This window comes from Cyprinus carpio, chromosome B7 (genome assembly GCF_018340385.1).
Source record: "Cyprinus carpio isolate SPL01 chromosome B7, ASM1834038v1, whole genome shotgun sequence".
Classification (NCBI taxonomy): domain Eukaryota; kingdom Metazoa; phylum Chordata; class Actinopteri; order Cypriniformes; family Cyprinidae; genus Cyprinus; species Cyprinus carpio.
This window is the reverse complement of record NC_056603.1, coordinates 16,689,567-16,716,089: the sequence shown is the minus strand read 5'-3', so window position 1 is coordinate 16,716,089 and position 26,523 is coordinate 16,689,567. Positions and strand designations below refer to the sequence as shown.

Sequence of the window (26,523 nt, the reverse complement as noted above, 5' to 3'; positions counted from 1 at the left end):
ATATGAAGACAAAAATATTTAGTGAAATAATATCGAGATGAATGCAAACAGACATATACGCCCAGAGTAAATGAATAAAGATAAGCGAAGACAAAGGGTGAAGCTGTACAGCCGCATGCGGGAAGGCTGTTAAATGTTTCCTCCTCAATGGCTTTCAGATCCCGAAATCTGCTTAAACATCTGGCCCACTGCGCTCAGAACACACACCTTGTGACGCTAGACACAATTACATCTCTCTGTCTTTCACTCCCACTCTGAAAGATCAGAAATATACAAACGCACAGTATTAGAATATTCTATTTCCTTTTCAATTTGCCTTTCATGCAGCAGCAACGGGAGCAGGGAGGCGAGAGCTTTTTGACACGCTCACCAAATGGTGTGCATCGAGTGGCTTCAATGGCTGCCGCACATGCACAGCCAGCTAGAAGCTGACAAGGCTTTAGGTTGAAATACATGATATTATTTAGTGAATTGCTTTAGCTAAATTATTATGTCAAACTAGTTCTGGCCACTTGGCAGCTCTCTGACATACAGTAGGTTTTATGTATTTCTGGAGCTTAACACTAACCCTGCCTTTCTTACTTGCATTCAACATAAGAAAAAACAAACTCAACTCCTGGTGTGCGTATAGATTCACATAAAGATGCCTCACACCCACATAACTAGTTATACAACCCAGCCATGATGACAGCCAGAGACTGTATGAGGCACAGGATACAGTATGTAATACTCATGAAAAAATGATATCGTTCAGTATGTAGGCTGTAGTCCTGCTCTGCAGTTAAAAGGGTCAATTGACTGTTAATTTACTCTACAGCATTCATTAGCTTGACTTTCCTGCAAAAAAAAAAATTTTTTTTTTTCAAACCATAAAACATTTTAATTGTAAGCGCGACTGATGGAAATGCTAATTTAAAATAATATAAACTACTATATATATATATATATATATATATATATATATATATATATATATATATAAATAATTTAAAATTTTCTATAAAACATACAACAATACAACAATATAAATGCCATATAAAATTAGTTTTAATATAAACTATAACATCATTTATTAAATTATATTTAATACTTTTGAGCAAAGATGCATTAAACTGATTAAAAATTCAATTTATCAAACACTCCTGTAAAAGTATCATGGTTTCCACAAAAATATTAAAGAGCACAAAGGTCATATAAAATTAATCTGAATATAAACAAATAACATACATTATTATCATTATTATATAAAGCAAAAATGGCAAATATTTACATAAATTCAAGTCTTTCCCATTCCAAGTAGATAGTAGCAGTATTTGCACGGCTGGAAATAGCTGCCCAGGGGCGTTACAAATATGGCTGCCAAAAGACTAGAAAAAAAAGATCTGGAGTGGACTAGAAAAATAAGGATGTAACTCCAAATCCACTAAGTGGGGATCTATGATCTGGAGAGTCCCTATTACTGTGGAGTCCTCAAGCACTGCTCTGGGGAAATGACATTAGGTTGCTTTACATAAGAAAGCATCGTCTAATGAACACAAACTTCAACAAGTTTAACTTCAACAAGTGCAATGAAAATCCAGCACAACCCCCTGACCCTGCCTTACAGCCATCATTACAGCTGAGGATTAGATCAAGTCTAATAAGACAGCTGAAAGAGAGCGTGGTCTGGGGGCGGGACGCCTCAGTTGATGGGAAAATGGGGGCGATGTAGGAGCTGCTGAAGCCATAATGGTTTCTCTGCCAGTTAGTGCCTTCCTAACACTATTTCTCTTGACAGACTGAGAGGATGATTCACTCTCTCCAGCTTCACAGTGGGCAAAAACAGTGGACCAGGAGCTATGATAAAATAGTGTCTGTGGCTTTTAGTGGCCATGACCTGGGAACAGGGAACATGCAGTTCAACTGGCCAGGAAAATGGATGTGCTGTCTACAAATAGAATTTGCTGTGCCTTTCAAATGAATGGTGCTTTGTGAGCAATCTACACTGCCTGAATCTAAATTGGAGTTCACCTTAAGAGTCTTCAGGCAGATTGGTGGTTTTAACAAGCGACCTTACAGACAGGGTCCAAAATTAACACATTCTAAATAAAGTAAAAACCAAATGCAAGATACCCACCACTTGGCTAATCACTTCATTAGGAACTGCCACATAATGCTGCGAATAACACACTAAAAATTTCACCCTATAACAAAAAACAAAACAAAATATTTAAAAAAAAGAAATAAGAAATAAATTAAATATAAATCACACTCACATATATATACTGTGTATTTTACACGCATAGTTCAAGAAAATTCAAATAATTAATAAATAAATTAAAATACTTTTACCAGGATTTTTCTGGTCGACTAGTAGTCGTTCATTTGAAGCATTAGTCGACTAATCGCACGTTTATTAATAAACCATTTAAATCATTATAATGAGCCTTTAATTGCCTACATAGTCTAATAAGCGCACACATAAAGCTTGCCACAGTGCGCCAGCAGAAGTAATGATTATGAATGTGTCAGGAAAACACAGTAAGGAGACTGCATTAACAAGCAGAAGGCTCATCATGTTTGCTTTCATTATTTTACAAAAGCACGGTATTGTGAGTCCACACAAATAAATGTAGAGTCTTTACAGATTTGAAAGATGTATAACTTTTATCTGTTTGACCAAAAATGACAGCATTTTAAGACCAAGCGACTGCACCGGCGCCTCCATCTGTCCTACAGAGAGTGCCCTACTGTTCAGCTTACACACTCCACACAGACACTTGAATAGCACACATTTCTCTAGGTTAACGTTAGATTAAGCGGCCATGTAAAGCTAATAAGTTGCTTACATATTTCAGATGATAAGCCATATTTGAGGTCGATGAATGATAGGCGAGCATTTAGATGTCCTACCTGATGTAGTGTATTACCACATAGACTAGCCGTTAACGATCTGTTTGTCACGGACTGCATGACTTCGCCTGTGGATTTTTTTTCTGAGACTAAGCGACTAATAAAATTTTGATTGACCAAGCCTCTTTTGGTCGACTAACGATTAGTCGACTATTATTACACTTATTTAAATAATTATCATTTAAGAAATTACAATGTGTTTATTAAGCAATTATCAAGTACTTGTAATTACAGTATATCACATTTAATAATATTCATAATCAGGTTAGATTTACTTTTTTATTGATTACTTGATCACATATTCACATAACGGCAGTAAATCATTAATAATGTATTGATTCTCCCGAATTCTTCTTTTGCACATTTGCATGTTTACAGTTCAGTCACACTTAATGGTCTCATTGAGATGCAGGTAAACACATGTTTCCATTTTGAGTGTTTAAATTATTTTTATTTTATGATTTTATGATTTAATTAATTGTTAGTTTTTTTTTTTTTATCAACTCACAAACCCACTGCAGTTCTTTATTTGGCGCAGTTTGGGAAACACCGGTATAATCTAATGTTTAATGCATTTTATGATGTTGATATCAAAATGTCTTTTCTCTTTGGTTTTTTTAGATCAATATTTTGATGCTTAAAAAAGTTAAGATTAAAAAGCAATCTAAAAGTAATCTGTAATGAAGTCAGAATACATTAAGTAAAATTATTAACCTAAATTACATTACTAACTACAATTTTTATCATGTAATCTGTAATCAGTAATAGTTTACAATTTGTAAACTATTACCAGCACTGTATATTTATAATACAAAATGCAAATTGTGGTAACTAAAAATGTTTATGGCCAGTAAATGCTCTCGGATCATTGGTGTGGAAAGATTTTATTTGGGACACTGCTCACAGAGGACTGTAGTATAGATGTGGAATTTCACTCTATTACTTATAGTTATGAATTTAGAATACCATTTATGCACAGTATTTGAAATAGGTTAAACAAAGCTTCATTAAAATGCCACAAGACAGATGCAAGGACAAAAACAACTATGACCCTCTGCTGAAGAGCTGAGCTGGTAATGTTGGTGCACTGCTGTAGGGACTCTTAAAGCAATAAATTGCAGCATGCAAGAAAGGCCTCATTCTGACTACACAGGACCCCTCGAAACATCACATGACCTTTAACCCCGACATCAGATTTAAAGTGAGACTATTTCACCCGATCTAGCCCCTATCCTTTCCTCATTCAATCCTGAGGTTCCAATTACTTTTTCCTTTGCTTTCCTTCTCTATTTCTCAATCTCCCGTCACCTCTTCCATTCAACCTCTATGTCTCACCTTCATTACCTCCATGCAATTTCACAGCGCGGATCCATTGTATTGATTATATTGTCCATCCGTCCATTTCTTCCTCCCCTTTCACAATCTCTCTATTGTGAGATGAACACTGCACTCTCTTTCAGCACATTATCCTCATATCGTCATCCTCATCAGTCTCTCTCCCTCTTTTTTGCAAAGTGCCTCTGTTTAACCTTCATTTCACCTCCCCTACTTTTCTCTCCTATCGGTCCTGAGAGAAGGCTTTTTTTCTGACTGAGGGCTCTCTTGATAAAAAAAAAAATCCCTGGACCCAGACATCGGTATCAGAGCTGCTCAACCCTTACATATCAATGTCTAGGCTTATACATCATAATTTAAATGTTCTGAATCTACAAATATGCAAATCTGGACGAACATTTCCCTTGAGCTCAGATCCTCAACTGATTTGCCAATGAGAAATATAGAGGGAAAAAACCCTTGGATCATTTAGTTAATGCATTCTACACATTTTCTACAGCACATTCCACACATACATACATCCACCTTGTCGTTTGTCCCATTGGGTTAGACAGAGGGCTGTAGATCACCATTAATGGCATGTTGTCAGTTTTGGCTAACTGGGACATCAGCCTCAGTGGCTCATAAATAAGCCATAGCAGTAGGTGCTAATGGGTTCATTTAAACTCAGACTTGCGCTAACAGGCCTCCGCTGACTGGCGTGGGATCATGGGACAAATGACTAATGTGTGGACACACGGTAGACACATAGGAACTCTACAAAGTGCGAACTCCACAGTGAACTGACAACAGCATAACATTAAGGAGACAAGGAGTTAAACCAAAGTGAAAATTGGCATTATTTTCACAGAAGATATCTGAAGACAACATTGGACCCCATTAATTTTCATTGAAATCATTGAAAAAAAAAAAAAAACATTTCCTGTTCCACACAATTCAGTTTAACTGTTTGGTGAAAAATGAATTGAAATACAGCTTAACTACATTTGTCTGTTTAGTTGAGCAGTCTGACATATCAATTTCGTCCTCAACCACTGGCATAAGTTTGAGGAAAGAAACTTGTTTGGAAAAAGTAATTTTTCCAAATCCATTTTGTTGTTGCTAGTGGTGCAGAAACTATACACATCAACTTTAAGCTCTTGCATTGCATAAAAATCAAATAATCATCAACAATCTAGGGGACAAAGCTAGAGGAATGAGAGCAGGCAAATACTGATGGATGAAAAATAAAAAAGGAGAGAAAATGTGTGTGAGACACCTCAATCAGTAAAGGGGCGACCCCAGTGAGAAAAACACAGCAGGCCCAAATGGAAAACCTCTGGAGAAGCAGCCCAGAACCTGAAAGGCAAGACAATTCATTTCACACTGGCTTACTCCAGATGTAGCACACTAGAGGAGCTGATTTACACTCACACACACGGACACACACTGCTGCTTCCAAAACCAGAGAGGGAAAACAGAGCACACTGCTTCCACATTGGCTGTCAATACTGTTTACCGCATTTCCATCAGAAAGTGGGAGCAACAGCAGCAGATGAGCAGCCAATATAGTCTCATTAATCATTGTGATTGGTGAATAAACTCTGTCCCTACACCATCAGAGCAAGAGGGATAAACACCTGTGTGGATAAGCAAGCGGCTGGCCAGATGTTGAAGGATTTTAAGGAGAGATGTTGGACAGAACGTGAAGAGCACATCTGTATATGGAGAGAGAATGAGACAGATGACAGTACTCACAGATGATGCATTTTTTCCATGAACTTTAAAACCTTTTGATCAAGTACTTTGCTTTTATGCTTGAAATAAATTTAGTCAACAAATAAATTCAAATTTTGCCTACATATTTTTATAAATATATATTACTGCACAAAACTTCAATAGTTTAGATGTAAGAATTGTTTTTCTTAATTACTTCACTACACAATTCCCATACTTCCATTTATGTTCTTCCTTAGATATAATAATCATCATCATCATCATCATATAATAATAACAATAACAACAAAATTATTTGGATAGCACTTTTCTTGCATAGAATGCAGGTTATAGAGCTTCACAGATTAGAATGCAAAAACACTAACACATTTAAAAAAATATAGTGAGCTTATGACTTCATTTTTTATTTTATTACTACATTCTACATTTGATAAGATATTATAATAATATGGTTTATCAAACATTTGGCTAGTAGTGTAAATGATCTGCTGAGAGAGCAATGGAAAAATTAAGAAAGGAGTGAGACCGGGAGAGATTAAAAAAAGAAAGAAAAAAAGAATGGTATTAAACTGACCTTCAGAAAGACAAACTTCTCTTTGATCTGGGAGCAAGAAACAGACTTTAACTCCAGTTCAAAGCTTGCCCACTCTAGACTCAACAAACCCTTTAGGAATAATAATAATAAAAAATAAAAAAAGTCCAGCCTGTTTTTTGCTACCGTTACTCCATCTGGATGGAGGCCTACTCATTTTATTTCTGTTTGTTGAAACACAAGCGTCATCATGTATTAGCCCCACACAAACACGCTTTGAAGTTTATAAGAGGTCACGCGCCCAAACAAGACCATGAGTCCCTGATCAAAACACATAGAGAGACAAAAGCAGAACCAATAGCAGAACTTCCACCTGCACGATTCACCTGGAGCCTTTTTGATGTGTGTGTGTGTGATGTGCCGACCTGCAGCTGCATTTGTGCACGCAGCATTGTCAGTGTCAGACTGAGAGCTTTGATTGAGCCTCAGCCAAACCGATCAACATGTAGCCTTCCAGATGGGCACCAGCCATGATGTTAAAACTGGGCTGTGATACAGGCCTTAAAGTAGGGATATGCAATTAAACTTCCAATCTTTAAAGTTCCTTCTCAAGTCCAAAAAACTCAGCTGTATGCTAATAGCCATAGGTGAGCATAAGTTACTTCTTTTAAAAACATAAAAAATCTAATTACTTATTAATGCAATCAACAATTATTTAATCAAAAATACTGCAATAATTAATTCATGCATTAAATCACACTCCCACTCAAAAGTCTGGGATCATTAAGATCTTATTTATGGTTTTGAAAGAAGTCTCTTGTGCTCACCAAGGCAGCATTTATTTAATCAAAGATACAAAAAAAAACAATCACAAATATTATATAAATATAAACTAAAAAACAATATATTCCTGTCATGATCCATAAGAAAAACTATCAACATTCATAACTACATCATTAAGAAACATTTCTTATTATTAAAATATGTGTCACATGATCCTTCAGAAATCCTATTAATATGCTGATTTGGTTCCTTAAGAAACATTTCTTATTATTAAATTTTGAAAACAGCTGATGTGCTTAATATATTTTTGTGGAAATCATGATACAATTTTTTCAGTATTCTTTGAAGAGAAAGTTCAAAAGAACAGCATTTGCATCTAAAAGTCTTTACTGTTGCTTTTGAGATATATATATATATATATATATAGTATATCTTTATAGTCATATCTATATATAATATATAGTAGTTTAGTGTGTGTATATACATATATACAGGATTTTATTAACTTCCCCAGACCTACAAATATCAATTTTAAAATTGCCTGACATTTCAAAGTTTTCCCATGACTTTGTGTCTTGAACAAAGACATTACTAATGAGTGACCAAGGTTTATCCACGCGATCAAATCAAAAACAACAAAAAGTCACAAAAACACACACAAATTATCCATTCAACACCAAACCCAACATTATGCACAAACCACACACACAGGAAGTAGCCATTCAGCCCCATTCCCAATCTTCTGCACATGCTGGGTTTAACAGCAAATGTGACAGTATACATCAATCTACAGGTGGCAGCCGAAGGAAACGTGAGAAAGCGACTGGAGCAAGATATGATTTCAGTATCAATCACACTTTGTTCTTTTTGTCAGCGATGGTGCATCGTCCTCAGTGCGCCGTGGCCTGTTTCTCCGCTCCTGTCCTCATCGATCCATTTGCTTCAACAGCTCCTGAGCAAGCTCATCAATCTCTCTGTGTTTCTCTCCCAGACTGCAGGCCGCCGGCCACTATCAGGACATCACTTGTGTGGGAATGTGCAACAGCATGCGGACACACACTTACACTCACACACAAAAATGCAACACCCTTCTCAGATGACCATATGTCGTGCATTTAACAAATAAGCCAACACATTGAGCCTCACATGCAGGGATCACATGTCCGTTTCCTGGCACAATATCCTTTTCCCCATGTTACAGGTTTAATTGACATGCTAAGCTCACTCTTACCCTTTTTCTCTCCATTCTTTTCTCTTCAGCATACCTCTCACCTCTAAAACAACTCTCTCTGCTCATATTCATCTCTCCCTCTTCACTGCTCTCTTTAAATCTTTCCTACTTTCAAGGCAGGAGTGAGAGAGCAGGTGAGCGAGTGATTTACAGCGTCTATATGAAGAGAGCTTTGGATCACTTCATAAATCTCTGGCTGCACTAATGGCCGCTCATAAGGGCTCTAGCCATAAGTGTCTGGATTTCCTGACACACTACTTTAATAGAGCCTCAATAGCATCTTACCAACACACACACACAGAACAACTTTCTCAGCACAGCCAATATACAACATAAGATCAAAAATAGAAACTGTGTGGCAGCTTTTGCACAAATCCATGGTCATGCAGCACAGGATCTGATGGATATGGCCTCTTTACCTCAGTCACACTGCCTGGATTTATTGTAGGAAGAGGCTCAGATGTTTTGCAAACTGCTACCACACTTCATCCATCTCTCCAATGCTGTACAACAGAATCTAAGCTGATGCTGAGATGTTGAGAAATGCTTACAGATAGGTTTGTGATTATTTGTCTGAGGTTAATGTGCAGACGGCACTCTCCGTCTCTCACCTTGTTCCTCTCAAACAGCTCACATTGGATGGTCTTGAGGTCGGTGTCCAGGGCGCTGGCGGCCTGCCTGCGTTTGCGTGCCAGCTGCTCCTCCAGGTCTTCCATCTGGGCACGCAGCTTTTTGTTTTCCCTCTCCAGAGCCAGCTTTTCTGTCTCCAGACGAACACAACAAAAAAAAACTTAACCATTACAAAAATAAAGAAATTACATATGCAAATATACAAAAAAATATACACTAAGAACACATAATGATTGACAGGACAACAAAAAAATAATTTCGAATCTAAATGCTTACTCCCAATATTAAAAAATCATTAAAACAAAAAACAAAAAAAACAAAATAAAAAAAAAAATAAAAATAAATCTAAATTATCACAATTAACTAAAAAACAAAATATTCATAACTCCATAACCATTTAAAAATAATATAAATTTACACAACCATGTCAGTACAACATAGTCTGTGGTCAAGATGATTGGTATGTATTCCATGTCAGTACATACATTTTTTGTGGTCAAGATCAGTTTTTACAGATATATAGCCATCTACACTTTGCAATTTGCTGCTTTGGAACAATTTGTATTGAAAGAAGCACTATTCAGATAATTTTGACTGAATTTACTGCAGTGTTCACAAGAAAAACAATTTGTATTGAAAGAAGCACTATTCAGATAATTTTGACTGAATTTACTGCAGTGTTCACAAGAAAAGAGTATCTTTTGTTTCACTTGGTCTAACTAAAACATACTAAAATGTCTGAAAACTCCTAATGTGAATACTGTGTGCAAACCCACAAACACAAAAAACTAATAATGCAGACAGCATATCCCTTGCGTACACCCACGATCAGGAAGGACTAATGCTGCATTAGCACACAGGACACCTATTAACCCAGAATGATGTTGTGAACTAAGTGAAGGGCTCTCCATAAATTCCCAGTTCTGACCTGCTGCTAAAAGCAGTTTAATGGGAAACCATCACCTCCAGATTCACCTTAAGTGCCGGCTGACTTTTCTGGCACACCCCAAACTCACTCCAGACCAACTGATCATTACTATTTCTATAATGTCATCTGACTGCTGATATGATGCAGTGCCTGTGAAACACCTTGATTCCTAATTGCAGAGATGAAGGGAGGTCACTGTGGGGTTTTGGAGATGAGAGGATGCAAAGGATCTGAGCCGACACAAAGGAGTGGCAGCGCTCTTTAAGGAGCCCATCAAAGTGCATAATGTCACTCTCTCCTGCCAGGTTCATCTCAGCAACACCCCCCTGCTAACACTGCACGCTGGGAATGTGTTAGAGCAGCGTTCTGTCATTACGCCAGCTTGACTAACAGAGCGACGCGGTGCCTGGTGTCATGCTAGTCGAAACGCAGGAAGACAGCGGATGGATGTTTAAAGCCCTAAGGGTGTTTAGCTTTGATGTAGATCACAGTGTGTCCTGGGGGTGACACCAAACCGGCTGTGCCATGCAAAACAGTGCAGTATGGGTAGAAAACAGAAAATTTACATGCATTTCACCTCTGTACGGAGCTCTGCCAGTTTTTTGTCCATGCTGGTACGAGCCCCCAGCTCGTCCTCCAGATCTTCAGACATGCGGCCCAGCTCATCCTGATGCACTTCTTTCAAGAAGTTCAGCTGCGTGAGAGATCGAAAAAGACACAGGAAGTCATCCTTTTAACTCTGAACTTCTGATCTTGAATTAAACTTTCTTCCCTTTCCCGGTCTGACTATGGCAAACTACACAACACTCTGAAGATGCCATTGGCATTCAAACAGATTGTGAATGAGCCTGGTTTTTAATGAAACTCTAACATTCTGATTGTGAATGAGCCTGGTTTTTAAACTCATTTCACAGTTGATGAAACTCTGTGAAACTGCGCTCATTTAATACGACTTGTACCGACATTCTGCGGCAGTACAGTCTAGCACATTTGCCATTAAGGGAAAGGGGCACTATGGTCAAAGTCTGATCTCTCTACAGCGTCTCACACTCTGCATACTGTGACTCAAACACAGTGATTAACATTCGCTGCAGGTCGTGAGCTCACACAACTGGGCTGGGGACAGGCAGCTCATCTATTAAACTACTGAGTGTGGCGCACACTCTCTTCCTACTCATCATCTCATAGTATTCACGCACATCCTTAGGGGTTGAGGTTATTAAAAAGAGAAGCACATCTCTCATATCTCATCACTATACTACAAACCCAAGACGAATTATGATGAATAAGACCCTTATTCAAACCATTAATCTCTCTGTGGAAGGCTTGTATTGAGAGTGAAAGTTTCCCTGGGCCCAATCAGTGCAGCTGTATTCCATAAAATCCCCTGACTAAAAGAAATCCTGAGAAACAAACTCTAATCATTCACAAACAATGCCAGACTCTCTCGTTCATAGGTAACAACTGCCCCCTAGTGGTGCTCTATTAGAGATGCATCCTTTGCAGCACCCTATACAATTTTTACATACATTTTTCTTTAGTTTGGATACATTTGACTGAATTAATGCTCCTCGTGATCTTAAATGTTTGTGGTTAAATGCTTGAATTTTATAAAAAAAAAATAAAAATAAAAAAAAAAATACTCAAGAAAACATCATCACACAAATATAATTTGGTGTCATGTATTTTGTCAGTTGGGAGTTTTGACATCCTTGACAGAATTTATGCTTGTATACAATTATACAAAATATACATATTCCTAGTCAAAAAACAAAACAAAGAACACTACCATTCAAATGAATACTTTTATTCAGCTGGGATGCATTTTATTGATCTAAAGTAAAATCGATAAAATTCACCTGGAGCGCTGTAACCCAAAAATATCCCCAAAAAAACAAAAAACATCACAAAAAAATTCACCTGGAGCGCTGTAACCCAAAAATATCCCCAAAAAAATATTAAGCAGCACAACCATTTTCAACACTGGATACATCATGAAGTTGGAAGAAAGTGTGCAGAACTACACTACTGGAAAAGGGAGAGCTAAAATATAAAATGATTTTAGTCCCTGGAGCACATAATCCACCCTTAAGTCGCTGGGGTGTCATTTGTAGCACTTACCAAAATACATTGTATGGGTCAAAATGATTTTTTTATTTTTTGCCAAAAATTTTAAATATTTTGTAAAGAAAACCTTGGAGGCCTGAAGACTGTTTGTAAATTTCCTACTGCCAAGTATCAAACAGTGTCAAGGTCCATAAAAGGTATTAAGAACTTGCGCTGTTTACAAATTTAAATCAAAGCTAAATTCTCACGTAGAAACAACACATCCTTTTGGCACCCTGATTCCAGATTTTACGGTAAATTTAGATACACACAGGAGACTGTTTGACAAAGAAACTGTTACATCAATGGAAAGCTTTTTTTCTTCAGCTTTCAAATAGTGTTATAATCGCTTCATATAAAAATTGCACATCTAAGACTGCAGATGTGGTATTCTGACTTTCATACCTTATATCCTTGACACTGTTTATTTACTTGGAATTGCAGTCTATAAAAACAGTCTCAAGCCTCCAGAACAACATCCAAAATATCTTAAAAAAAAGAGAGTCCAGGGAAAAAAATATAAGCTTTTACGGTTTGTAACGACATTTTAAGTCATGGTTAATGCATAACGTTAAGACTATTTGGTCAAAACATAATTCAGTTTATTTTAACAGTTTGGATGATTATTATTTATATTTTCCAAATAATCAACATTCTGCCTTTTATTGTGTCTTTGAAGCAGGTCCCACATTTTAGAAAAGCAGCAAAGAAAGGTTAGGCGTGTCCAACTTTCTGCCTGTTATTATGTCTCTGAAGCACATATGGCTGTATTTGGAGGATACTGTAAGGCAAGAATATGACATCTGGAAGTGAAGGTGAAGTACTGGGTTTTGATGAACAGGCCACCAGAGCACTCAACCCAGTGCACTCACCATGCATTCTTCCTACTGATTAAAGCTCTGACTATAAATTGCCCAGAGGAAATCTGAAAAAAGGCCAAGGATTCCATGCTCTTTTAACATGGAAGTGCTGGCGATCAGTTCCTCATGAGAATATCATGTGTTAGTGTTCCTGGCTTCAGCAATTTATCTGTTATTTGTAATTCAAACACGATGCACAAATAACAAATACATCGTTGAAGCCAGAATACTAATGTTGTCAATTAAGGCTCAGCAATTGGTGTCTTGACTTGATGCCCAAAAGCAAAAACAAATTGCTTATAATACCATAATTCAATAAATGAAGCCAGTAAGCTAAATGTTCCACAGCTGCTACAAAGCTATTTGGCTTTCTATTGCAGGTTCCTAAAGAATTATTGTCATAATACACTATATGCATTAAGAAAAATTTAATAGTTTTTCCAACCTTTTGACACTATTTAATATATCTCAGTATTTATAACTCTATATGACTGTGCTAAAATGAACCAAAAGGGTGATTTTTTGCAATCAGAGGACCTGTAATTTCAATCTAACAGTCATAGTTGCTCAGCAGATTCATAATATTTAATGCATATTATAAATCTAGTTAACCCTTTGAGCGATACGGTCCCACATATGAGATTTAGAACGTTTGGTGACATCACATAACTACCAAATTCAAACTGTGCTTTGCGCTTTAGCTGGTGCTGAGCCAGAGACAGACGTGCACTGCTCTTGTCATATTATCACAACTATGCAGTGGTCTTAACCACATAATGCATATTTAAGGTTTCAGACATTTAAATACACATAAGTACAAGTAAAACAATACATTTAGAGTTTAAAAAATACACACATATATCTATGGAAGCAACAATAACAATCCATTCAAATTTAATTTGCCGATGTGTTTTAGTCATATCAACAAACAAACATGGCAACAACCACACAACACAAAACACCAATAAAAATAATATATAAAAATTTTTAAAAAACAAAAAAAAACAATCAACACACATATATAAAAACCGAAAAACAAAATTTTCAATCACATGGTATAAAATAAATGGTATTAAAAAAAGGAAAAACTAAATAAAAGCGATCCATCTGTGATACAGTGTTATTGTCGATTCGGTCACGTGACAAGCCTGACACGTCGCCATGGAAACAGTAAGGGGAAACGTTTTTGTTTCAAGCATTTCATGTTTTTGTTGTTGTAAAAGTCTACAGAATAAGCTTCCTCACCTGTTTTAAGGCCTCTTGTTTGCTCTTGTTCAGTTCCTCATACTTGAGTTTCCATTGGCTCAGCTCCACCTCCAGCTTCTCAATGTTCTTAATGAGCGCATGCTTATCCCTGACAGAAACATATGACATGTTGGACAACATAGCACAACATAGATTATTATCATCATCAAGTCCAAACAGATTGTTATAAAAAGATCTGGTCTACCAAGATCCCTCCAAGTGGGTGATTTCTCCAAAGTCACCAAAGATGTATCCTTCACTGTATATCATAGGTGGTCAAGGACACATCTGTGCTGACCCTGCCATTTTTATGAGAAGCTCCAAAAAGCCTTTGATTTCATTTGTTGAGTTCTGGTCCATTTCATGCATGTATTGTTTTCCACCTGGACAATGATCTCTTACTCTCGTTCTTTCAGCAGGACTTTCTGAGACTCATCCAAACGTAGCTGGAGAGCGTTGAGCTTGCCAGAGTCCTCCTCCAGGGCAGCCAGATCCTCCCACAGCAGTCTGCTCCGGTCCTGCCGACTGAGAACTGAGCGCAAGCTACTGGCACTGCGAATGTCCCAAGAGTCTGGAGCCTCTGACTTTGCCCTGAGAAGAGCCTCCAATAACTCCAACTCCTGACAAAAGAAAGAAAATTTTTTGTGTATCACAATTAAAATACTTCTAAACACTAGTGGTTCTAAACTGGAGGACCGTAGCACAGAAATGAGACATTAAAAAAACAATAAAATAAAAATAAAAAAAAAATGAAACACTACAAAAAAACTATGTTGGTAGCAAAAAAAAATTAGCTACTAAAAAGCAGCAGCTCAAAAAAAGAAAGAAAAAAGAAGAAGAAGAAACTGAACCCAGACTAAAACAAATACATGCCTTCATCCTAAAAAACCATGAACAAAATTACAAAAGAAACTGAACCCAGACTAAAACAAATAGTATTCCACAAACAAAAAAAAAAAAAGAAAGAACATAACAAATAAACTAAAAAAAAATTAAAAATAAAAAAAAAACACAATATTTTAGACAACACGATAAATAATTCTCATACTGCGTTGACTTGCCAGTTGACTTCCAATGTAAAACCTAGCTTGTGAAGCGAAACCAGCTGAGAACCGCTGCCATAGTCAATGTTTCAAGACAAAGAATACAAATGAAAAACATAAACAACAAAAAAAAACTCAGACTTTAATGTTGTTGTTTTTTTCTCCTTATTAAACCAAACCACAGAAGAGGCATTTTCTCTGTCATCCAAATAACAAATATTACATTGCACCTTTCCCTTATTTCCTGTGTGCATGAATGAAATTCACAAGCTCTTTGGAGACGTAATAAAAAACGGCTTTACAGTTTAATGCACCATCCTTCCTCTTTGCTTCCTACACACAGTAGGGATTACACATCAAAGACATGGGCCTCAGGAGACAGACATGAGACACTAAACATGCTGCGATCCCAGAACGGCCACAGTTGAGTAACTGAGATAAAAGCGCAATAACACCTCCCTACCACCAGGAGGAACCAAACGCATACTAATACAGATAGAGTTCTACATGTGGAAGCACTCGGCATGGCCAGGCGGTGTGTAGAAACAGATCAGGAAATGGGATGGTATCAAACAATCCAGTGAGAGTCAGACTACTTTAACTATTCTTTGTTTACTTAGCCAAGATTGAATGAGGACTCCTGATACTACTTGAAAAGATGGACATTTCTGTGCTGAATAATAAAAAAGCCAAAACCAGTTTTGCTCTCAGCAGGTAATTGTCACTGTTCAGTCAGAGAGTCTTTAGCTATCTAGGATACCCCCTGTTGATATCCGTGCAGAAATATACAGCCATCATGCTTGAGACTCTGAAGGTCAATTCTGACACTGACATTAATTCTTGCCTCTCTCTGCTGGTGCGCTGTCTTCACATCTATTTGCCAACCAAAAAAAAAAGAGGTGCATGCTAATGTGCACAGCAGACTAAACCACATTAGTGTGAGGGGTAATTCTCTTGAAAGATTAGTTTAAAATACATTAAGGAAATAACAGACATGCTCAAGCAAGTCTAGGAATAATAGAGGGGTTTCTGGGTAGTGAGAACTGCTGCGGTACCCCTGGCTGTGGCCCCATAGGTAAAACACATAGGGGGTTGTGCCGGGAGAGGGGTGGTTCTAATAATAGGACAAAAAATGAAACCAGCACACAAGCAAAAAGCACAGAGTCAGGTGATGAAATCACAGGGAGATGCACTGAACCAGGTCTGTGGCTGACCTACTTACAACTGTCCACCTGTGTCCAGAGTGAAAAGCCTGGGTTATTCTGTAGGTTTGTTGTGTGGTTTGATCCTCTAGCTTTTAATAAAAAAATAAAAAAATAAAAAAATCATGTATCATTTTAAAATGGTAAAAAAAAAAAATCATTTACAAACAAAAAACCTAATCATTCTAACTGGGTATGACATCATATTATATTAGAAAGCATTTTCTCACTAGCACTTTTAGTGCACACCCCGGTTCATTTGATGTCAAACTTCGGCTCACTTAGATAATATGAATGCCATTTTCCAAATACGGGTGCGCATCCACAAAAAAGTGACCTGAGATACCTGAGAATTTTAGAACAGTTCGCTGCTACTATGTTCACAACCATACTCAATAGCAGAAGTGAAACGCAAAGTATGATTTCATGAAATGTTATTTATGTGTGTGCTCATGTTAACAATTAACAACTACATTTACTTACAGGTGTGAGTCTCTAAATACACTATTCACATAGCCTTCTTACAACAGTGCCTTAAAGACAAGCTGTATTCCATTTGTGACTATCACCTTAAACCACTAAAGTAATATTAACCAATGCAAAGTCCATTAAACTGAAAAGTCTAATCACATTTGAAATGACAGTTCCAGTTGAGGTGCGAGTTAATCCGCCAAATCTTGGAAGGAAGCTAAGCATTTGAGCATCATATGACACACAGCTCGTATCTGCACCACGAAAAGTTTCCAAAACCACACAGGAAAACCCTTAACTCTACCTAACTCCACTCTAAGAAACCCAGCTGAGCCTTGCATTGTTTTTTGTTCCATATAGCTGTTTTTGAGTGTCCGTTTGGGGTCAGGTTGAATTACCAGGCAACCCACCAACTAATCCTTTCTGAAAATATGTGGTTTAACGCTCACCTTCTGCTTGTCTGGTTTGTCAGTATCTACATCTCTCACAGGTTCCTGCTCTGGAGAGCCTGGGCCATCTCTCACGTTTTCCTCATCCTGGTTGTCCTGCTTGATGTCTGGTTCCCGTGGCTGGTTGGAGTGTGTGGAGGCAGTTGAGGAGTTGGATGCTGGTGCAGTGGAAGCATTCGCTGGGGAGTTCTGTTCAGCTCGGACTCTTTGGGCCTCTAGTCCCATTTCTTCCTCCACCTCCGCCAGCCCCTCACCCTCCCGCCGTGCCCCCGTCAGCTCTTTGGTAAGGGCGTCCAGACGTTGTCTCAGCTGCCTGACCTCATCCCGTGCTCTGTTGCGTTCGGCCCGCACTTTACTCCACTTCTCCCTCCAGTTGGCCGTGCAGTCTGACCACCAGCGCATCGTCTTCTCCATCTGAGCCGCCCGTGCCCGAGCCTCCTCCAACTCACGCAGACGCAGCTCCTCGCGGCTCTCCCAGTCCCCACCGCCATCGCAGCCCAGCCCCGGAGACATCAGCAGAGGAGGGCTGGAACTGGGCGTTCCCCCTGACGGGCTGGGCGTGTGCGTCAAACTGTCCGGGGAGCGCACCCGGTCTGGGCCCAGGCCCAGGCCACACAACAAGCCTGCCCCTGACTTGGCGGCCTCTGTCATGTTGGGGCTGGGTGTGTGGTTCATCACTGAGCCAATGATGAGTCCAGGAAAAGAGAAGATAGTGGTCAGGAAGCTCTGATCAGGAAGCCATGATCCACATCAACATGATGGTTTTCTGTGAAGAAAGAAAAAGAGGGGCTTAGAAAACCACTGAGAATCTTCATGTCACAAAACACTATAAGGATAAATAACAATAAAAGTGTCTGTAGGGGGGAGAAAAAATGTAAAAAAAAAAAAAAAAATATTTCTTTATATATATATATATATATATATATATAGATATATATATATATATATATATATATATATATATATATATATATATATATATATATATATATATACGATAAAATCTATGTATGTATGTATTTATTTTTAAGTATTTTTTAAACAAATATCTGAAGGTGTTTGGAACTACTTGGGGTTTTCTTATGTTTTTTTCTTTTCCTTTTAAGAATTTTCTTCACTATATGACATCAGTTTAACCTTGCCATTTTTATTTTAAGAAAAAAAAAAAAAATAAAAAACAAAAACATAAAACAAAAAAACTCAGTAGACAAAAAAGACAAACACGAGCAATGCTCTGAAAACCAGAACACATATAAACTCAGTAGAAGACAAAGACATACAGGAGCAATGAGAGCAAACAAGAGAAAAAGAACTCGGTCAACATGTCAGTGCAACATGTCAAAAATCCAAACCACAACTAAACAATCCAAACCACATAAGACATACAAATTCCATCCCATACTCACAATCCCACACACATTCTCAAACTACCAAAAAAAAGCTCAATCCACTTAAAAAGAGTGCAGAGCCACAGATGAGGAGGTTCCAGGTCAAAAGGCTTCAGTCAGAGCAGCCAGCATTTCTCATCATCTCTTAGCATATATAAAAAGCCCTACACCTCATTACACAATGACCTTGTGTTTGAATATGTAAAAAGTGTAGGCTGTTTTTCATAGTGCGCTGGCTTTGGGGAACAATGATTAGATGTATTATATATATTTTTTTAAAACAGCCCTCTATGTGACTGAGCATGTCATCTGTCTGAGCCAAAAAATGTATCCAGGCAACCATCATGTGACAGACAAAATGCTATTAACAATTTATCTACATTCACCACCACAATTAAATCAATTCAATAATCATTTATCTTAAGAAGCCCGTTCAGATTTAAAGAAATATTTTGGGGAAATCTGAAAACTTCTGGAACTGAATTTTGCAAGGTAAATATTTATTATGGAATTTTTTAAATGACAAAATGATATGTGAAATTCATAAATATACAAACACATTAAATTGCAGTCCCCAAAAAAAATGCAAATTCTCTGAATGTTTTTTTTTCCCCTTCATCTTCGTAGATCCAAACCATTGCATGTTTATTTTAGTATGAAAGAATTTTGTCATTAATATACTTCCATATACATGGTACTGATGTAAGTCCTGTGATGTAGTTCCTGAGTTTTTTTCTCTACACAAATAGTCCGTTCTTGTATTGTGCCAAAGTTACACAGTTTACTGTCTTTACATCTTCATGACAGAATTTTAGATAAAACTTTGCTTAGACAATGTCAGTAGGAGATTTTATCCTAACAAAAACCATGTATAATGTTTAGTTTTTTTTTTTTTTACTTAAACATTTATTTTGGTGCAAAGTCTACCTCCATAGATTTCCCCTATGGGAGCACTACAGTAAACTATGGCACTAATTGCACACACATACGCCACTATTCAAACCCAGAGGAGGTTTACGGGTGGGGCCTGTGGCTTTGGGAACGGCTGACTTGTGCATTAGAACATAGCGGGGCAAGAAACAGAGGCAAAGGCTCCTCATAAAACACTGCTCATACAAAAGCTCCCATTTTATTAGCTCAGCTGAAAAAAAAATGTCGAGACTATTAGGTTTGCTGCAAGCAGGGCGGGTGCACAAGGGTTTTGGTGGCAAACAACAGCAACTGCTGCCACTGTGGGTCAACAGAACAATAAATCAGTATTCTGGATCAACAATCAGCCCAGACTACATGGTTTAGTCTATATGTCAGTGGGTGTCTCTTTTGTGAGCTACAGCGGATATGTTGGAGGCAAAGCAGTGTCATGCCAATGAGCTCTTGAAAGGATGTGAAACAGGATGAAAAGTGCTAGTGAGAAAACAGGAGAAACAGGCAGAAAATTTTAATTAGCTCCAGAGGCTTTCACAGGAGATCCTGATTAACCTTAATGATGCAATCTGAGCAGCATCTCCAGCAGAAACATGAGCAGCATGGAGAAACAAGTGGATGAAGAGAAAGAGGTGAGGAAAGACTGAGAGCGGGGGAAATGTCTGTGTAACTGGAACCACTGCAATACTGCTGACAGCTAGAAGAAAGAGCAGTTGATTTCAAAGAAGAGCAAAAACGTGCTGAAAAGTGACAGATTTGCTTGAAGGCTGAGGCTTGCCTTTTGTCTAAAACAAAAAAGTAAACTTATTCCATCCTTGGGAGAATTTCATGAATACATTTTTGACAATAAGGGAAAAAAAACATGCTTTCAATACACACACACACACACACTTGCAAGTTCAACTAATTTTTAAAAAAAACATTAACAGGGGATTATATCTCTCCACAGTATACAGCTACAAACGTAAGCAAAACGTAGCTGATAAAGCTGGTTGAAAGAGGTTTATCTTGCTAGTCAAGCTTGTTAAGCCTGGTGGGGACACCAGTATCATATGCTACAGACTTCAAATCACAACATAATGAAAAAAAGTTTAAACAAAGAATTAAAAGTCTATGACATGCGGTTCAAAATTCAAATACACTCAAGTACTTGAGAAACACTTGCCTAACATATGAACAGATCATACTTAATGCAAAACTACAAAGCCAGTGGTTAATTATGAACTGCATTAGAGGATTGAACGGTTTCCATCCTGCCACAACTATTTTCCCCAAAAACTGCTCCTATATAGTGTATACCCTCAACAGGAAATCCTAAAGCCACAAATTTGCTGCCATAAGTTTGATTCACCATTGAACCAAGCTGACTCACCCATTTCAGGTCATATTTCACTGCCAAAGAAACATCTGGAAGCTCACAATACCCTTTACCAAAACAGAACGAGGCTGACAGGCATAATGGAGTGTATACAAAAGCTAGTTCAGCTTAAGCACGAAAAAATCGATTAGAATCTTTGCCAAGACAAAATACTTTAAACAGAGGCAAAAAAACAGAAACTGCAAGACAAAGAATCATCTTTGAGAGAAAATAGCAAATGTTACCTGAAAGCACGAAAAATGAGGGATAAGCCAAAGAAAACAGCCCTATTATGCTTGGAATTTCAAAGCAAATTGTTAAAACAATATGCAGTCGTTCTTCAGCAAAAAAAAAAACTTTTTTAGTCGATAAAATGTGAGATCTGCAAGACCATGGGCCTGTTTAAAAGTTGCAAGCACATAATCAGTATTGCGCAGACTCAAACTCAGCTTGATGACGTAAATGTCACATGAGCACCCTGTCTGACAATTGTAAGTCTTCTAATCGCTGTGCCAAGAGAAATCTGAATCACCCACCGAATCTTGCAGACGTTGTTGAATAATTTTGTCCCGTTGCTTTTATGGACTCTCTATGGGCTTCTCCCTTGACTTCATGCCTCCACGTCCCCCCAATAGCCTCATAGACAGTAAAAGATTGCCTGCGAGCTTCTCCTCCTGTCCATACGGTAACTTCTCTACTGTGCGACATACAGTCGCAGGTTATGACGCAATCGTTAGCCTATTTTTACAAAAACTGCTTCTACGGGGCAATAACGTAAGATACAAGGTAATGGGGCCTTTCATACATTTTTGTATTTCTTTAGAAATAATGAATGGACAAATGGAGTCTTTAAACGCCTCAGATGTAAAGTTATTCGCTGTCAAAGTGACGCCAAAATGAATGGGAGTAAATGGAATGCTAACAGCAGGTGGGGGTCCACTAGCCAATGGCGGCGCCAAGGGATGCTTCAATAAAATATGAAACCCTGCCCCCCTGATTAATCCATGTTGTGATAACTGAGGGGAGACCGTTACCTGCTCCCGCCCATATTCGCAGCGGCATCCGAAAAAATTTTGCACGTTCAAAGTCTAGTGTGACCGCCCCTTTAAGCTTCATGCAAGGTCATTTTGTAGAAGACAGCTGAAACTTGTGCATATTATACTATCTGTGATTTATAACATGAAGCAGGCTCTCGTATACATATGTCTTAATAAATCTAAAATCTTGCGCACGTAAAAAAAAAAAAAAAAATCGCAGTTTGTGTGTACGCATACTTCAAGGATGAAATCTATGCAAAGTTTTAAACACGAAGTTACAAGAACATTTCAAACAACTGAGAGTCTGAGACCACACACCACAGAGCAACATCTCATCTCTCCAAACTCAGCAAGCAATGAATTACAAACCTGAAGAGCTCTTCAATGCAGGATATAAATAACCCCCCTGTGTAAAACACTATCCATTTGTGTTTTTTTCCCAGTGCCTCTGCAGGAGATGGAGGAACTGAGATACGGTGTCACTCACAGGAGCCAATGAAAGTGAAAACTAATCTGATGGCTGCAGCCCATTTTACTATAGAGGCCCTACTGTTACCTTCTGACACAAAGCCAAGAGTACAATTCTTTTGTTTGCTGGTCCATCAGCTATGCTTGTCAAAGTATAGCTTCAGGAGAAATCTTCCATTAGGAAGAAAGTGTTAAAAGAGTCAGTGAAACTCAGCAAGGAGTGTGTAATGTTTCAGAGATCTTAAAATACAGAAAAATGTGAAAAAGAAATTTCAGTGATGTGAGAGTGAAAGCACACCTTGGCTTTAACCTTTGATCCTTGTGGTTTTTAGAAGAATTTGCCCCTAAAAGAAGAGGAAGTTTGTCTGCTTGTAGTGCATGTGGTCTCAAACCACAGACTGTGAAAGTCATTTTGCGATCCACATTAGAGCAGATGATCTTGATAAAAGATCTTCCGCTGTCTCAGTTGAAAGCATTCCTGCCAAGTGTAAATAAGCAAATCTTAAAAACTGCTTATCTTTACAGCCAAGTACACCTGCTGAAAAGTTACAGGCAGCCAAACTGTTCTGATATTGTAAACAGACGGTAAGCACATACAATATGCCATATAGACAGCAGAAAACAAGTGGAAAAGACGGGATTTAAGGATACTTTTGATATAAAATATCCTAAGAGGGACTGCCAAATGTTCATATATCTGTCACAAGTCTTAGTAAGCTTTAAATATTCTAGTTTAATAAAAGAACCTAATTTGAGACCAAATAGTCAGCCAGCCGGGGTTGCCGTTTACTTTAATCACCAAACCACTGGACACGGCCCATACCGCAAGCATAAAACTTGCTAAAAAAAGAAAAGTGACATCAACTGCAACATCATTTTCTGTGTTCTGCAAGTTTAATTTGAACAGTTAGCAAAACAGAAGGTTTACAGAGAAATGAGAGAAAGTGTAAACAGGTTCAGCTTTCCATTCTCAAGCTTGTCATTACCTCACAGTGGTACTGCTGATTACATTTGAATGATTCACACACCAGAAATGGGTAGACAAGCCGAAAATGTCACATACTAAAAACAACAATTACAGCCCCTCCAGGCAAGATTCATCTACATAACAAATTCAAAAAAACACAAGAACATCAACCAAACCTACACAACAAACACCAATAAAAAACAATAAAAAGACATAAAATACATTTATCACACATTAATCAAAACCATTAAAAAGCCATAAAATATGTTTATACTGCTAATAAAACTATATATAAATTATAGTTTATAAAGTGCATTATCCAGTATAATGGCATTTCCATCTATGTTTAATCATTTCTACACAAAATCTTGAAATGAACATTCAAACGCACATATGGTGTGACTCTTCCGGATGTAGGTTTCTGTGTACATGGCACTAAAACCAAGAAAAATGTAAATAAAATCACAGTGGATATTTGAAATGTGAACATATGTTTTGTAGCAACACTAAATACACACACTACTATCCGCATGACATCTGCAGGTCATGCATAATACTGGGGTCAGCTGTGGCTAATACATTTTGTCTGAGAAATGGGTAACATATGGTGTCTCCGTATTTTAAGCCTGGAACGGAAAATTATTTGGACACCTTTATGGTGAAGCAAATTTCACTCAAGTACAGATAGCATCTCTGAGGGTATCAACAGATTACCATTGAGCTTTTTCTTGTGTTGGGGTTTTTCCTGCTGATAGCAATAAGCTGAATATTATTCCTATATTATGGCAAATAACATACATTCTAATCTACAGTATGAAAATGTGTGCATTTTGAAACTAGCTTCAGATCAAGCAAAATGGAATTAAATACATTTTGAAAAAAAAAAACTCTAATACACCCACATGCACAATACCAATAAAAGCAGCATTGGCGTTCATAAAAAAAACAGGAATAAGAGGGACAGATGTCAATTCACTGACTGATTGGGACATCAGGAAAAGGTTCATTAAGGGGTCAGCCAAGCCCGTCACACACTTACACAGGCCTCTTGTGAAAATAATCGCTAGTAAGTTGATCAAAGCCACTATCCCAGGAGGAATTTAATGGATCAGGGTGTTAGAAGGTCTTGCATACAGAGAAGCATGTGATAGAGGGAATGATGAAGTTAAAGCAGCCAGATAGAGAGAGAGAAAAAGCAAGAAATAATAAACATTCCAATTCCCGCATTAGCAGCTTATGAAGTTAAATTTAGATGTTAATCTCTTCATCATCTCATTCAACAAGGCATGAAACGACAATAATAAACACTCCAAATCCCACATGAGCAGCTTAAGAAGTCGAGGTCAGGTATTACCATGTATCAACCAAAACAAGATTTCAGTCATGCAAAACACTGAACAAGTGAGCTGAATAGAGCTACTGGGAAGAAGGTTATGGAAGCCCATTACTGCCTTACTGCTTGGTAATTGTAATTTTATATCTCCCAATCGTCACTTTAACTCTCATATTGAAAACATAAATTTAAAAATCACAACTTAAAACTCACAAAATTTTCTCAATTTCTCTCTCAATTAACTTTTTATTTTTTGCTTTAGGCACAAAAAGACTTTTAAGAAAAGCCTTTGAAAACAAATTGTAAGACACTGACATGAATGAGGGAAAACAGGAAGCAAAAGTAGGGCAGAGACAGAAGGTGATGAAAAGTCGAGGGAGAAGCAGTAACAGGGCACATACCACGCAGAAAGAGAGGAAATATGGATGAGACAAGACTGGGTTGTGCCTAAACTTGTGATTTTACAGTATGATGACATCATAGCCAATGTTGAGGTGCACAAAAATGACACATTCATCATGATGCATAATATATACTTCCCCATAATGCCAATTTATCTTGCATGTATTAAGTACAACAAGTTATAAAATGCAGACACGTTTCTGTACACAATAGTGTCTCAATTTTCCAATTTATAAGACTTTAGCCTTTCATTTAATTAGAAAAGGAAACTATCACAATGCAAACTGCCCCAGGGGTCTCGAGGAAAACTGACACAATGTATGACAGTCCATCATCCACTGGTGTTGGTTTAACGAAGGGAGATGTAGTATTTGCCAAAGGCACAAAAATGACTGAAATCCCCCAACCAGCACATGATCTCGCAGCCAATGCACAGCAGCTGTTCCTCATCCTTACAGCAGGGGGCGATGTGAGGATCAAGCTGCAGAGGAATGCATAATAATGAAATAAGCCTTCGCCTGGGGAGGATTCATCACCTGAAATAAAGCAGAGATCACTTCACTAACTGTTGTTATTTGTTTGTTTGTTTATTTTTTTAACGCCAATCCAGCATCTATTGCTATATTCAGACTTATTCAGATTTATCAGACTAACAAACAGTCAAAACTAATACACCCTACTGCATACTCCCACACACACTGCACTTTAACTTCAACAGTTCAACACTGGACTATACATACACACTGCATTTAATACAATAATCTACCTGCTACTACTGGATCCCATCCAATGCACATCCATTACATTTTGTGTATCCAGTTCATGTATAATCTGTTGCACCTTAGCATATTTTTATGCATATATGTGTCAACATAATGTAGAATGTGTACATACTGTGTATAGTGCATTATGTGTAGTGCCAACTGTTTGTATGTACATATTGCGTATAATGTGTATTGCTAACTGTGTGTCAAATAGTATACTGTGTGTACTGACTATACTGTATGTGTGCATATTGCATATTGTCATCGGTTGAAGTCTGTATGGTTATATGTAAATTGTTTCTGCAATTTCTGGAGCACACTCCCAAGAATTTCACTAACCAAGGCACATGTGCTGTGGTGACGTGACAATAAAAGTGACTTGACTTGACTATATTCATGGCAAGAACCAGTTAATCCATACACAAGTCTTGTCTTTACACACATGGCCGGGGACAATTTA

The 26,523-nt window shown here is 37.7% G+C and overlaps 1 protein-coding gene across 1 annotated transcript in view; it reads right to left on the bottom strand.

Annotated features, from left to right (window-relative positions):
* Positions 1–26,523, bottom strand: part of ccdc102a (coiled-coil domain containing 102A) — a 58,840-nt gene that overhangs the window by 13,739 nt on the left and 18,578 nt on the right. The window contains 5 exon segments of the mRNA XM_042727558.1: positions 9,101–9,279; positions 10,558–10,741; positions 14,259–14,367; positions 14,661–14,878; positions 17,424–18,189. Of these exon segments, the coding sequence (XP_042583492.1) occupies positions 9,101–9,279; positions 10,558–10,741; positions 14,259–14,367; positions 14,661–14,878; positions 17,424–18,098 (1,365 nt within the window). The 5' untranslated portion in view covers positions 18,099–18,189.